Raw genomic sequence first — 14,329 nt, 5'->3', positions numbered from 1 at the left:
AGCAGCCCGAGAGGGACGGGGCCCGGGGGAAGCGCATCCCGGGGAAACCCATCCCCAACCAGTCCCTAGCCTAGAGAAGATCCCCGGCAGCACAGGCGGCAGAGGTTGAGGCACCCGGAGGACTGGCTGGCTGGGTGGGTGGAAGGGGAGCAGAATTGGAGGGAGGGGGAGGGGGCGCAGCCTCACGGCGCCGTCCCGCCCCCGCAGGTGGAGCGCGCAGGCGCACTCCCGGCACGCGCGCCTCTCGCTGCCTAGCCTCCGTCCCGGATCCTTTGCCGCAGCGTCAGCGCCGCCGCCGCCGCCTCTTTTCCTCATCCTCCGCCTCCTCGGCCTCTGCCTCCTCTTCCTCCTCCGCCCCCTCCTCCTCCGCCGCCACCGCCGCCGCCGCCTCCCCCGCCGACGCGGCGCCCGGAGCCCGTGCCCAGCCCCGGGCCGCGCGGTGCCATGCTGCCCCGGCGGCGGCGCTGAAGGATGGCGACGCCTGTCCCTCCGCCCTCCCCGCGGCACCTGCGGCTGCTGCGGCTGCTGCTGTCTGGCCTCGTCCTCGGCGCGGCCTTGCGCGGTGCGGCCGCCCGCCGCCCGGGTGAGCGAGTGCACTGGGCGCAGGCCGCGCGCGGGGCGCCCCGGGGCCGGGGATCGCCGGGCGGGGGTCGGGCCGCGCGGCACCGCCGTCATCCTCCCCGCCGCCGCCCTCGCCAGGGCCCGCGGGGCCTCGCAGGCCCCGCGGGCCCCACAGGCCCAGCCCGCGAGCCACCGCGCCGGCCCCGCCTCTCCTGAGTCGGGTAAACAGGCCTAGGCGGGGAGGGCGCGGCACCGGACCGCCGAGGGGCTCCTCTGGATGGGGCTTCTCCCGGCTTCTTGGAGGCGAACCTGAAGTTGATTCGCTTCTTGTCTTTGTCTGGGTCCGTGAGCCTGGTCGGTTGGTGTCTCAGGAGGGCTCTCTCTGCGTGGCCCCGCGGCCTGGAGTCTGTCCCGTGGGTGTTTCTGTCTATGCGCGTTTCGGGCACCGCGGGTGCGGGCCCGGCCCTGGGTGCCTGCCGGCCTTACTGCCGGTGTCCGTCCTGGAGTCGGAGTTGCAGTGCTGGTCGGTCCCTATGCCTCGGGTGGTGGACATGCCCTTTGCTTTGCTGCCATGGTGGGGTCTGAAGTTTCCTTGGGCATCTAACAGCTTGTCCCAGGTTTAGCGTTTTGTTCTGGCTTCAGTGGGGACAGAAGGAGCTTACAGTCTCTGCTTCCACACTCACCCTCTGCCCTGCAGGGCCCCTCCATTTTGTCTTCTGTGCTTGGGGTTGGAGGGCACCCCCCAAGGTAGACTGAGGCAGAGAGGGATGAGCCCAGGGTCCTGGCAGACACTCCTGGCTCCCCAGATGGGCACTGAGGTTCCAAAGGTCTGCAGGAACCCAGAACCCCAAATGCACTCTGCCAGGTGGCAGAATTGGGAGACTTCGTACCCATGACTTCACTCATTTTTCCTGGCAGCCCCATAGGAGAAGTGTTGTTCTTAGCCCATTTTACAGATGAGGAAACTGAGGTACAGAGCAGTGACCACTATATGATGCTGCTAGGATGCTAACCTGGGCAGTGCGTGTGGTCTGCATGTGTGGCCTCAAGAGGCCAGAGCAGGGCAGGCTTCCTCCTGGGCACAGCACCCCTGGACAGAGGCCTGGCACCACCAGGGGAGGCTCCCAAGGAGGCCTCAGGGCCAGAGCATGGCTGGCCAGGGATGGTGGAGGCTGCCTGCTGATGGCCTGGCTCCAGGGCATACAGGGTGGGGCCTCCTGAGGAAATGGATTATAGTCCCAGTACTGGGCCTCTGGGGTGAGCAGGTGCCGCCCCAACTGCTCATCGGCTTTGTGCGCGCCCAGATGCGGGGCAGTGTGCCAGCCACTCTCCAGCTGCTGTTGCTCCTGGGCCCTCCTCCCTCACCGTGAGTCCGGAGCAGGGGCCTTCCCAGGGCTAAATGGGCAGCAGCCACGTCCTCCCGGGGTGGGGGGCTGGGAGTGGAGGGAGGCCCCTGGGACCCAGAACCCAGAGCCAGCTCTGGAACTCAGGCCCCTACCCTTGCTCTGGCGCACTCTGGGTTCTCTGCACTAGGGGCCGGGACTGCCTGGCTCCCCAGGTGCCCAGCTGGTGGGTGGGGTCCAGACGGCCCAGCTGGCACAGGCTTAATGTTTAACTAGCCCAAGCTCTGGGCCCAGCTCGCTGATACGGGCGCCTGCCGACCCAGGTTGTGCTGGAGGGGGGATCCCTGGGATGGGAACCTCAGCCCACTTGCCCACCTGCTGTAGGAGCTGCTGGAACTTCCTTGAAGGGATGCCTACAGCCAAGAGGCTGTGGGTGTCAGGTTACCAAGGAAACCAAGCCAGGCCAGCCGAAGTCTGGAGAAGGACAGAGCCGGCATTCCCGGATGCCCCATGTCACCCTCCTGCAGCGGGGACTGGTCCTGGTTCTCCGAGATGCGCCCACCCCCACCTCCCCAGACGCCACTGATGGTTCTGCTGGGTGTCCCCCTGGCTCCACTGGCTCTGCTGTCCCGTGACTGGGGCTAGTGTCCCAGGTCTTGAGACATTCCCCAGCTTTGAGGCAACTCACCTTCTGCATCCAGAGAGGAAACTGAGGCAGAGAGGGCCATCGCCCTCCACCCCCCAGCATCAGGCTGGGAGCCTTGGTCACGTGTACAGGACACTGAGGTCTCGGCCCCAAATTAGAAATGGCCTGGCCTGTAGTCCCAGGCCCTCCCCAGTCTCTGGCAGTGGTGGCTGCAGGAGTGACCCCGGCCTGGTTTCTGTTTCCGAAGCAAGTGAGACTGGCAGACTCCATCCCAAGTATCCCCAGCCCCGGCGGCTGGCTGTGCCCTGGCGACAAGCCAGAGGTTAGATGTGGGGGCAGTGACCCGACCCGTGCGGTCTCCCAGCTTGGCCCTCTAGGGCTGTAGGATGTCATGATGAGGTTAGCGGTGGGGTGGGGGGGAGGCAGCCCTGAAACAGGAGACAGCCCCGAGGTGGTGGGAGGGAGCGACCTGGGCCCCGCCCTCTGGGGCTCCCAGGTTGGGCAGGGGTGAGAGACTCGCTCTAGGACAGGTTGAGACTGGAGGTGGGACTTGGAGCGGCCGCATGGCCCTAACTGGGAGAGCTCGGTGTTCTCTGGACGGTAGGGGACAGTTCCTGTGCGGAGAGCTGGCTCAGGCCTGGGAAGTGGACTCTGGGGAGTGGGTGAGGCAAGAGAGTTCCGATAAGTGTTAGGACTGTTTGTCTTTCTGGTTCTGAGCCCTGGTGCTGGGGGGGCAGGGCCTGCCCAGAACAATGGCCGGAGCCAGGCTTGGCCAGCTCTGTAGGGAGGGGTTGGGGTGGCCAGGACAGCCCTACTTACTGTGCAGGGCCTGAGTCAGGCTGGCCGTGACCCCGTTCTGTCTCTGCTTCCTTCTCAGATGCAGCCGTGTGTCCTGGGAGTCTGGACTGTGCCCTGAAGAGGCGGGCCCGGTGCCCCCCGGGGGCACGTGTCTGTGGGCCCTGCCTTCAGCCCTTCCAGGAGGACCAGCAGGGGCTCTGTGTGCCCAGGACGCGCCAGCCTCTGGGTATGGCTTCCTCCCTCCCCCACCGGGTACATTTGACCCCAGCCTCAGCTCTCAGGTCTCCTGCGCTTTGTGGGGTCCCAGGGACTCTCAGGTCGCCCTCCGGGTGGCCTGGTGACCCTTTCCAGATGGCGCCAGCCCAGAGCTGGGCGGTGGGCTGAGGCCTGGGGCGGCCAGCCCCTCCCAGGGCAAGAGGTGTCCCGTGTGAAGCGCTGGGGTGAGCCTGGGAGAGGCAGCGTCAGAGCTCCCCAGGCTTGGGTCTCTGCAGGGTTGGTCCCAAACCCCTCAGGCACCCGCTCCTCCACCCGCTGGGCCGCCCCTGCTCCTTGCCCAGCGACCCCTCTCTCTCCATCACTCACCCGTCCTGTCTGCTTGATTGCGCTGGCGGTGCCCTGCCCGCCGGCCTGAGCCCAGAGTCTGTCGGGATGGTGGCAGCCAGAGTGACTCCAGGTGTGACGGGGCATTGCGGAGGGTGCTCTGGGGGCTGAAGAGCCGGGTGGGCTGGGAGGGGCTTCCCGAAGGAGCATGCTCCTGGCAGCGAGTGGGGCGGGGGCCTGCTGCAGAAGGCGCGTGCTCTGCGCTCTGGGTGCTCAGCCGCGGTGTCTACTTGGAGCCTCTGTCCGCGCTCTGGTGCCCACGGCAGGGACGAGGGGGACCCAGCCACGGCCCCGCCCCAGCAGCTGCCCTCCCTTCCTCCTGATGACCTGGTGGGGGCGGGGGTACAGAATGGGGCTTCTCCGCATTCCTTGGGGGGTCCTGCTCGTCTTGGCAGCGGAGGCAGTGGGCCGGGTGACGCATTGTCCCCGCTTTGTGGGTAATGGGTGGGGTGTGGGGCAGCACCCCTGCCCTCCTCCTCCTGGCCTCTGCACGTTCCCATAGCACCTCCGCCCCCTGCCCGCTTTCCTGGGAACGCTGGTGCTCACACAGAGCTCCCTCAGTTCTCACCATGGCAACCGGGATGGCCAGGAGCAGGCAGGCTGGTACCTGGTCCCCTGGCTACAGGTGGCGGGGAGGAGCCTGTAGGGAGAAGGAGGCCGTGGCCTGGGGACTGGCTCCCAGATGGGCCTCTCCCTCTCGCCCTCTGGGAAGGCCACCTGTAGCTGGTGTTGCCAGGGAGGGGCTGGGGGCCTCTCCACCTGATGGCCCTTCACCCTCCCCAGGGGAGGGCTTGCCCCAGCCCAGACTGGAAGATGAGATCGACTTCCTGGCCCAGGAGCTAGCCCGGCAGGAGGCGGGGCACTCCAGGCTCACGGCCCCACCCCAGCCGGAGGGGCGACAGCGGCTCCTGGAGGCTGGTGAGACCCCGCCCCCTTCCCCTGTCCAGCTCCTCGCCCCCCTTGACCCCAGCCTGGTCTTGCCGTTTAACTTGCCTTCCCTTTGCAGCATCCACCCTGGGGCTCTCAGAGCGTGGCCGGGGCCCCAACCTGGGCCTCCCCTCCACGCGGGGAGCGCCCACGCCCCGCACCTCCTCCCTGCGCTCCACTGTGTCATCTGGGCCTGTGCACATGTCCCCGCTGGAGCCGCGGGGCGGGCGTGGTGACAGCCTTGCCCTCCGTAAGTCTGGCCGGGCGGGGAGGCCGGGTCCTGCCCGAAAGGCTGCCCTCACTGCGCCCCCTCCCTGCAGTGCTGATCGTGGCGTGCTCCGTGGCCGGCGCGGCCATCCTTGCCGTGGCCGTTCTCTGCTGGTGTCGGTGAGCATGGGGCCGGGCTGGGGGCGGGCGGGCGGGCGGGCAGGCGGTGACCCCGCCGGTCTCAGGTGTGCTGGGTGTCTCCACTCCCCGCAGGCTGCAGCGAGACGTTCGCCTGACCCAGAAGGCCGACTACGCGGCCCCGCAGGCGCCCAGCTCCCCAGCCACGCCCAGGATCTCGGTGCGTGGCCGCGCCCGGCCCTGCCCCGCTCGCCCCGTCCCGCTCTGCCCCTCTGCCTCGGCCTGACCCTGTCTCCCCACTCCTGCAGCAGCCCGGGGACCAGCGGCTGGCGCACAGCGCGGAGATGTACCACTACCAGCACCAGAGGCAGCAGATGCGGTGCTTGGAGCGGTGAGAAGCCCCACCGGACCCGCCCCACCCCGGGCCCAGCCACCCCTACCCCGGCCCGCTGCTCCCAGCCACTGGCACCTGGAGGGTGAGGGAGGACCCGACGATCCTGCCCCCACCCAGGCATAAGGAGCCCCCCAAGGAGTTGGACTCTGCCTCCTCTGACGAGGAGAACGAAGACGGCGACTTCACCGTGTACGAGTGCCCCGGCCTGGCCCCGGTGAGTGCAGGGGTGGGCGGTGGGTGTCCCTCCCCTGCCCTGGACCCACCTAACGCCAGCGTTCGCAGACTGGAGAGATGGAGGTGCGGAACCCACTGTTCGACCACGCCTCGCTGTCCGCGCCCCCGCTGCAGTGACCCGAAAGCTGGTGCCCACCCTCTCGTGGACGCGCTGCCCACGGGTGGGGAGGGGCAGGGCCCAGCCTTTCCCATTACAGAGACTGTGTCCTGACGCTCGTGTGCTTGTGGCTGGGGCCCCGGGGCGGCCGGGAACGCCTTGCCGGGGAGACTCCCCCTGCTGCCAGGGGCCTTCTCTGCTCCTTGCACCTGCCCCTCACCTCTGGACCCCCCCAGTCGAGGGGAGGAAGACAACCCGAGAGGCAAGGCATGGATTGGGAATCCCGGAGACAAGCCAATTAAAGTACATTTCAAAACTTCGGCTGGGTGTGCTGGAGACTGACCTCCCTCCTCCCCCCCAACCCCGGGAGCGGGGCCTCAGGCTTCCTTCCACGCCCCTAGAGAGGCAGGATCTCTGTGCCCTTCGTGGGAAGACCCTGTCACCGCCCGCTGGGGAAGAGAGGCTTTATTTTTCCTAGGCAGAGGACCACCCTAACCTCTTTCTCCTCCAAGCCTCCCCCCACCAACACTTGTGCCCCAGAGCCAGGGAGGGGCGGAGTGCCGCACAGGGCCAGGCCAGTCTGAAGTTGGTGCCCCTCCTTCAAGACCCCGTTCTCTGTGTGATAAAAAGGGCTGGGAGCGGGCACCTGCAGACGCCTGGCAGCGGGCACCCCAGGCCTCCGTTCCTGCCTTGTGTGCACGTGGTCTGGAGGGCGGGGAGGGACGGCATGCAGGACTTGACCATGGGCCCCTGCAGCCTACGTGGAGGGGCATGCCAGGCAGAGGGACACAGGCTGCACACAGGTGGGTGGGCCAGGTTAGGGGACAGAGGTGGCAGGGGCCCTGAGTGTCAGGAGCTGGGTCTTGGTCCACCCCAGTCCCCCACCAAGGAGCAAGGAGGCCAGTGGAGGGGGAGGGTGACCTCCAGCTGAAGGCCCAGAGTGGTGGCCGAACTTCGTGGTCAAAAGTGCCAAGACTGGGCCTGGCAGAGGGGTTTCTGGGGTCCAGGAGCAGCGGGGGCCTGGTGCAGACAGTGTGGGGGTATCAGACCTGTCTGCCTCACCAAGGCTGGGGATGAGGGATGGGTTGGGTTCAGAAGTCCCTTAGTGATTCCTAGGGTGGGGCGTCCGGAGAATGCTGGACCTCTGGCTCCTAGATGGATGGGGGCAGCCGTGAATGGGGAGGACAAAGCCAATTTGGGACAGTCAGGTCCCTGAGGTGGGGCTGGGCTGGGGAAATGGGGTTGGCTCTGCTTAGAGCTAATGGCTTGTCCTAAAGCGGTATGTTTCTGGGGCTAGAGCCCACCCCTGACTCCTGGGCCGTGGCCTTGGGCTGGCCCTTAGCAGGAAGCCTCAGTTTTCCTTTGACGCACTGGTGTGGGAGATGAAAGGGGCCGGGTACAGGGAGCTGGGAATGAGGGTAGGGTGGGATGCAGGCAGGGCGACGAGGACCGCTGTCCACTGTCATTTAATCTGTATCATGAAGGGAAACAGCCACGAAGAAAACTGGGGGCAGAGAGATTAAGTTCTCACTCAAGGGCAAGGCACCCAGGCTGATCTGGCCCAGGCCAGTCTGTCTCGCCAGCTGGACCCTGCAGACCCAGGGCCGGAGGTTCCCCTGGATACCTGGGGTCAGTCCCTGGGCTCCTGGCACTTGCCTTTCCCACCTCGTGCTGGCCTGACCTGGGCAGAGAGCGGCCACCCCATGTGCTGACCGCTGTCGCTTTCCAGACAACAGCACCTAGGCAGCAGGAGTGGGGAGCACGCAGCCCCAGCCCGAGGGACGCCTCAGGGAGAGAGGGCCAGAGCCTGGCTGCCCAGCTGTCTGCCCCAAGGGTGGGCCTGAGCAGAGCCAAGTCCGGACACGTGCCCAGAAGGCCCCCTGGTGGCCGTGCTCCCAGCCACCGGCTCTGGCAGGAGCGGGCTGAAGGCAGCAGAGGGCGCCCGCGCACCCTTTACTCCCAGGGAGAGGGTGAGGCAGGGGCTCAGGGAGTGCCTTTGGGAAGGTGGGTGCCCAGGCTGGCAGGTGGCCAAGGGCGCCGCAGGTTGGGGGTGCAGCTGAGGGAGCAGCACGAGGGCAGTGCCGGAGGGCGGTCGCAGCAGGCGGCAGCCTTCAGCCTCCCGGTGGACCACCTGGAGGCCACCAGCCCCTCTAGCCCTCCTTCCCTCCCTGCCCAGGCTGGGGAGCACGGCTACGTCCTGTCCAGGGGGAGCTCCAGGACCTGCTGGGGGGCTCCTCCAGGGCCCTGGGGGGGTGCAGGATGGGGACTCGGAACCCCGCAGCAGCCCAGCCACCCAGGCTGGCAGGAGGACATCTCCTCCTGGGGTCCGCAGCTGGGGAGGTTCCCACTGCCTAGGCTCTTGGCTAGGGGGCCACCCCACCCCGCGGTCTGTGCCAAGCACCGTCTTAGCCCCAGGGTCTTTGCTGGGCTGTGGCGGTGTCACCCTCTGGCACCTACACTCGGGAGGACACCAGGCCGGGGAAGCTTCCTGAAGAGCGGAGGCACACATGCATTACCGGCCCCGCCCCCCCCCCACGCCCTCTAGTGAGAACCGGGTGGGGATGGGTGAGGGCTGCCAGAGGCGGGGCCTGTGAGAGTCCCAGGTGGGCTCAGGGCTCCTGGTGGGGTGACCAGGAAAAGTGCTCGTGGACAGGGCACCTGGGCTGGGGACAGCAGCTCCAGCCCCAGGGCAGCCCCCTGCATCCCAGGGCCTGTGAAAGGAAGGGTGGTTGAGGATTTGACCAAGAGCAGGGGCCGGCTCTGTGTGAGCTCGCCTGGGGCCAGTGGAGTCAAAAAAGCCAGATGGGGAGCGGGCATGGAACTGCTCGGGGCCTTGCGCCTGGTGAGTGGGCTGAGGGAGGCCCTCCTCCCTGGGGGACCCCAAGCCCCTGCCCTCCCTTCCCTGACCCAGTCCGCTGGCCCCTCTCTCATTGCAGAGGCCACCGGAAGGGGGATCCTCTTCCCTTGGGCCCTGGGCAGTGGGAAGCAGGGACCCAGGGGACAGGTTGGGGGCCCTCCGATCGGTGCCCGCCAGGAGGTTGGCCCTGGAGCAGCCCTGTGCCCGGCTGTGGGAGTGACCCTGTGTTCCCGGGTCCCAGATGCTCACAGGCTGCCAAGCTGGAGGTGGGTGCCCGCCTGCATCCCAGTGACTCCGAGGCCCAGGGCTGAGCTGGCAGGAGGAGGCCCCACTTTCCCTTTGACTCAGACTCTCTCACCTTTTTCTTCTTCCTCTGAGAACCTCTCGTTCTGACCCATCTCTGGGCCAACCTTGGAGTCCCATTTCCCCGCCAGCAGGTTCTCACGAACGGGGGCGCCCCGGCAGCCACCCTGAGCTGGCAGGCGTGCCAGGGGCCCCTAGGAGCAGCAGACCTCGTGTAAGGGTGGGGGAGGTTCCTTCAAGTCCACCCAGGAAGGGAGCGGGCTGCGGCTGTGGGTGAGGCCGGTGGCAGGGCCCCAGCCAGCCTGGCAGTGCAAACAGGAAGGGCAGAGGCTCTGGCAGCCAGGAGCCAGGTCACTGGCAGGCTGTGGCGGGATCAGCTCTTTCCTGCTCTCCCCCACTGCCCGAGGGGCGCCTGCCACAGGGAGAGGGGGTGGTCTCCTCCGGGGCCCCCGTGCCAGGGAAGAGACGCCCAGGTGGGACCAAAGGCCCAGTGCCACTGGGGTCCTCTCCCTAAATGCTGGGTGCCGGAAGGGCAGGGGTGACAGCAGCTGTCCGCTCCGGTCAGGGCCTGACGCTGGCCCATGGGAGCCAGGCCTGGCGGCTGCATCCACACCTTCGGCCACCAGATGGTTTCCGACAGATCCTGCAGCCCCCGCCCCGCCCCCCCGCCGATGTTGCACAAGGCCCCACCGCAGCTCAGAGGTTATGCAGGGGGTGGGGAGCCGCAGAGGGGCCAAACTGCCCCCCTTCTGTCCCTCTCCATGGGTCTGCTGCCAGCTCCCCAGTTCCTGCCCTGAGGGCAGACTGGTCCTCACTGGAGGGCAGGAGTTGGGGGAGGCCAGCAGCCCCGGGAGCCCAAGAGTGGAGCAGGACAGGGACTTCGGGGTGATGGGAGGCCCCCAGGATGGCGTGGGCGGCAGATCCGACCAACGGTTCCTGGTTGCTGTTCCCTCCACGACACCCAGCCCGCAGCCTCCAAGAACTGGACTGGCCTGAGGCCTTTAGGACACTAGCATCAGGGCTGGGCCTTGCCCAGCCATGTCCAGGCAGGTTGAAGGAAGCTGATGGCTGAGCGTGGGGTACAGGCTGGAGCCAGAGCTGTCCAGCTCCGAGGAACCAGAGCAAAAGGGGAAGGAACTGGACCTCCATGCCTGGACCTCCAGGGCTGGCCGGACGGCGGGGGAGGAGAGGGACTCTGGACTTCAGCCTTCCTTTTCCTGGAGCGGGTGCCAGCCCCTTGCCCACGTCAGGGACACAGCGACTCCTTCCTTTTCCAGCCTGGAAAGCCCCCTCCCTGCCCCCACTCCCACCCTGGGCTGTGGGACCTGGAAGAAGAGACCTGGAGCCCCCAAGGGCAGGCCTCCCACCCCAGGTTCCTGCAGCTCTTCCCAGCCTGGCCAGAACCTGGGGCCCCGCAGCCGGGGCTTCCACAGACACGGGTCCTTGGGAGGGGAAAGAAGGTGTGGCAGCCTCACAGCCCACCCCGGGGCCAGGCCCAGCCTGGCACCTGCCCACCGTGGGCATGTGCTGGGGCCTTGTGTGGGCAGACACTCCTAGGACCCCTGGACGGAACCCCTCTCTGGGAATCTGGGTTCCAGGACAAAGGTGTCCTAGAGGCAGCAGGGGTGGGGTGGGGTGGGGTGGAGTGGCCCAATTAGAAGCAAAGAATAGGAAAGACCTCAGCCTCCTGGCAAACAGCTGAGTGCAGCACATCTGCAGCGAGAGGGTCTGGGAGCCCACGGCGGAGTTGAGCGGGCGGTGAGCAGGGGAAGTGGGTGATGACACAGCACTGGGGGAGGCGGTGCTGGTCTGGGCTCGGGTGGCCTCCAAGGGAAGCATGCCTGCTTTCCACGGGCACCCCAGGCCTGGGCAGCAGGCAATAGCTGGGTGCTCAATGGCTGGGCCACCCTTCTGGGGCGGGGGCCACCTCCTCTCAGGATGGCCTCCCTTTCCCTGAGGTCACGCGGGCCCTCTCCTCCTCCTGCCTCCCGTGCCTGCCCTGTGCGTCACCTCCAGGCCTTTCCAGAGGCCAGCAGGGGTGAGGGACACGGTCCTGGACCCTGGCTGGGCACCCTTCCTGTAGCCGCCTCCCCTCAGCAGCTAGAGGACTAGAGGGGGAGACGGGGTGAGGATGGCGGTGATGCCAAAGGTCACCTCAGGGCGGGGGCGAGGGCGGGACAGCAGCGGGAAGGTACCCTGGTTGCCTCCTCCTGAGCAGATGAAAGGACAGCGTTTCCAGGTGGCGCTGGGTGCAGGGGCGCAGCCGTGATTTCAGGGCATCCCCGTGCAGCCGCGGCTGTGATTTGAGAACCTCCGGCTTCTCGAGTAATTAATCTGGGAGCCGCCAATGCATAATGCCGGTGAGTGTCTGGTCTTCGGGGAAGCTTGGGCTGGGAGGATGGGGCCTGGGGCGAGCCCGAGGAGACAGCCTCTCTTCCTGTGTCCTGTGCAGGGGTCAGCCCCGCTCCGAGGCTTCGGGCTTTGGGGGCCCTGGCGGTAGCGGCTCTTCTCTCGGCCCTCTGGCTCCTGTGGCTGCTCAGGTCGGCCCCTGGGGGAGCTCCGGCGCCCCAGCCCACGATTACCATCCTCATCTGGCACTGGCCCTTCGCCAGCCAGCCCCCAGAGCTGCCCAGCAATACCTGCACCAGCTACGGTGTGGCCCACTGCCGCCTGACCACCGACCGTAGCCAGCTGGCCAGCGCCAACGCCGTGGTCTTCCACCACCGAGAGCTGCAGACCCGGCAGGCCCGCCTGCCCCTGGCCGAGCGGCCGCAAGGGCAGCCCTGGGTGTGGGCCTCCATGGAGTCGCCCAGCCACACCCGCGGCCTCGGCCGCCTCCGTGGGGTCTTCAACTGGGTGCTGAGCTACCGGCGTGACTCAGACATCTTTGTGCCCTACGGCCGCCTGGAGCTCCGTGAGGGGCCTGCGCCGCCGCTGCCGGCCAAGAGCGGGGTGGCCGCCTGGGTGGTCAGCAACTTCCAGGAGAGGCAGCGGCGCGTGCAGCTGTACCGGCAGCTGGCGCCCCACCTGCAGGTGGATGTGTTCGGCCGCGCCAGCAAGCAGCCCCTGTGCGCCGACTGCCTGCTGCCCACCGTGGCCCGGTACCTCTTCTACCTGTCCTTCGAGAACTCCCAGCACCGAGACTACATCACCGAGAAGTTCTGGCGCAACGCGCTGCTGGCCGGCGCGGTACCCGTGGTCCTGGGCCCCTCGAGGGTCACCTACGAGGCCTTCGCCCCACCTGATGCCTTTGTGCACGTGGACGACTTCAGCTCGGCCCACGAGCTGGCCGCCTTCCTCGCTGGCATGAACGAGAGCCGCTATCAGCGCTACTTCGCCTGGCGAGACCGGTTCCGAGTGCGGCTGTTCGGCGACTGGCGGGAACGCTTCTGCGCCATCTGCGCCCGCTACCCCCACCTGCCCCGTGGCCAGGTCTACCAGGACCTCGAGGGCTGGTTCCAGGCCTGAACTCCGCCGGCTGGAGGAGGCAGGGGAGGGTGGCTGGGAGCCGGAGGTGTGGGTGGAGGCCTGGGTGTTGAAATCCAACCCACTGGCATCCGACCAACCCCCATGGGCAACCCACAGGCTGACTTGGGGGCTGGGGACGGAGGCCAGGAAGCAGGGGTAGCCTTGGCAGGCTGCCCGGAGGTGGAGGCGGGTGGGCACTGGAGCCACTATTTGGGGGCAGAGGTGTGAGCAGGGAGGGAGCAATGCGGGTGCATGTTGCTGGGGCCCATCAGAGATAAGAGGCTACAGAGGCCCTCCCTCCCCACCTTGATCATACCTTGGGCCGGTCAAGCCTGTCCTCCTGAGGTCTGTGGGGGCAAAACCTGGGCCCCCGACCTCTGTAGCCGCGGTCCCCTCGTCCGGGATGTGCAGGCTGGAGCCCCGCGTACAGACCTGTGTGGCCCGGACCCGAGACAGCCAACCAGCTTCTTGGGCTTTTGGCAGCCTGCAGTCAGTCCCCTCGGGGGACACCAATCAATAAAGAAACAAAGGACAAGAATGGCACGTGTCGAGTCTGCTTCCCCCTGCCACCCTGGCCACACGGGCCTTTGTCCTGGCCGGATCCCGCCCTCTCCACCCCAGGCCTCTGTCCTCCCAGCTTCCTTCAGCCACACTGAATGGCACTGCAGCAGAGAGCCTTCCCTGACCCCCCAAAGGCCGAGGGGCGGAGAGCAGCGGCCAAGGACAGAAACGCGGCTGGGGCAGGGGAAGGTGCCCCATCTCGAAGGCCTTGGGATTTCATTCTCAGGCTGCAGGGTGTCCGGGGTGTGACGAGGTCTGGTTTTTGATGTGGGCTTCCCTCTGACTGGTGGCTGGTGGCAGCACGGGCATCGAGGAGGCACCAAGGTTACTGCGGCAGCCAAGGGAGCCCTTGTGGCAGGCTGTGCGGGGGGAGGGGAGGCTGACGGTGAGCCTCTGGGTGGTGCTGACAGGGCCCCAGGAGCGCATTCGCCCCTGCCCCAGGTGGGGTGGGCAGCAGGTGGAGGCAGGAAGCTGCCCGCCCCCTTGGCAGTGGCTTGTGGGAAAGGCCCACCGGTGACTTCCTGCCCTGCCCTAGCCCCGGTACTGGCCGAGGAGAAGGAAGTGTCCTCAGGCTGCAGCGTGGGGTGGTTGGGGGATTGTGCTCTGCCCCTCTTCCCGGGACTGCTTCGCCTCGCACCGTACGGAAGGAGCTGGGACGGGGTGGGGAGGTGCGGCCCCCCAGATCTGCCACTCAGTTTAGGGTGCGTCTTCTTTGTGCAGCCCAGACACTGGACACCACTCGGTTTGCCCCTCCCGTTCACAAGTTGGGAAACTGAGGCTGGGAGGAGCCATCAGAACCAACCGCCAGGCCTCCGTTCCCCGCAGGGGCTGGCCTGTCCTCTGCTGCCCTCTGCTGGCCTCCCCGGGAATGGACCGCCCCACCCGGCTCAGACCCGGCCTCCGTCTGTCCAGCCGCTTGGCTCTGGCAGGCACCAAACCACCTCTGCGGAATTCACTGGACCCCAGACTCCCTGTGCAGAGGTCAGACTCACCCTCTCGTATAGGGAGAAAAATGAGCCACTCACAGAGGGAGCAGCCTCAGTCTCCCCGAGCTCCGGCCTACCCCGCCTGCAGGGAGCAGTTCTCTCTCTGGGTCCCTTCCCTTCCTCGCTGGGCCCAGGGAGCTGCAGCCCCGGCCGAGCCCAGCCAGGCCAGTCCTGCCACCTGGTCACCAAGCGGCTCATTCACAAGGAAC

The 14,329-nt window shown here is 67.2% G+C and overlaps 2 protein-coding genes across 6 annotated transcripts; both read left to right on the top strand.

Annotated features, from left to right (window-relative positions):
* Window positions 1–219: 219 nt before the first annotated feature.
* NPDC1 (neural proliferation, differentiation and control 1) lies at window positions 220–6,266 on the top strand. Of its 5 annotated transcripts, none has more exons than XM_057549367.1 (9): window positions 220–583; window positions 3,428–3,574; window positions 4,732–4,866; window positions 4,955–5,125; window positions 5,196–5,262; window positions 5,356–5,440; window positions 5,532–5,611; window positions 5,732–5,828; window positions 5,897–6,266. In XM_057549367.1, exons 1-9 carry the CDS (start codon window positions 472–474, stop codon window positions 5,963–5,965), a joined length of 963 nt encoding a protein of 320 aa, XP_057405350.1. In that variant the 5' UTR covers window positions 220–471; the 3' UTR covers window positions 5,966–6,266. The 5 variants fall into 5 exon arrangements, 4 of the variants coding, with proteins under 4 accessions (XP_057405350.1, XP_057405349.1, XP_057405348.1 ...); XM_057549366.1 differs by having other exon boundaries at window positions 221–583; window positions 5,529–5,611; XR_009008754.1 differs by lacking the exons at window positions 220–583; window positions 3,428–3,574 and having other exon boundaries at window positions 3,583–4,866; window positions 5,328–5,440; window positions 5,529–5,611; window positions 5,897–5,939.
* Window positions 6,267–11,296: 5,030 nt separating this feature from the next.
* Window positions 11,297–13,057, top strand: FUT7 (fucosyltransferase 7). The gene is made up of 2 exons (XM_007182739.2): window positions 11,297–11,465; window positions 11,558–13,057. Exons 1-2 carry the CDS (start codon window positions 11,453–11,455, stop codon window positions 12,571–12,573), a joined length of 1,029 nt encoding a protein of 342 aa, XP_007182801.2. The 5' UTR covers window positions 11,297–11,452; the 3' UTR covers window positions 12,574–13,057.
* Window positions 13,058–14,329: the final 1,272 nt, after the last annotated feature.

Source organism: Balaenoptera acutorostrata, chromosome 6 (assembly GCF_949987535.1).
Source record: "Balaenoptera acutorostrata chromosome 6, mBalAcu1.1, whole genome shotgun sequence".
Lineage (NCBI taxonomy): Eukaryota > Metazoa > Chordata > Mammalia > Artiodactyla > Balaenopteridae > Balaenoptera > Balaenoptera acutorostrata.
This window is presented reverse-complemented; position numbering and strand designations above follow the sequence as displayed.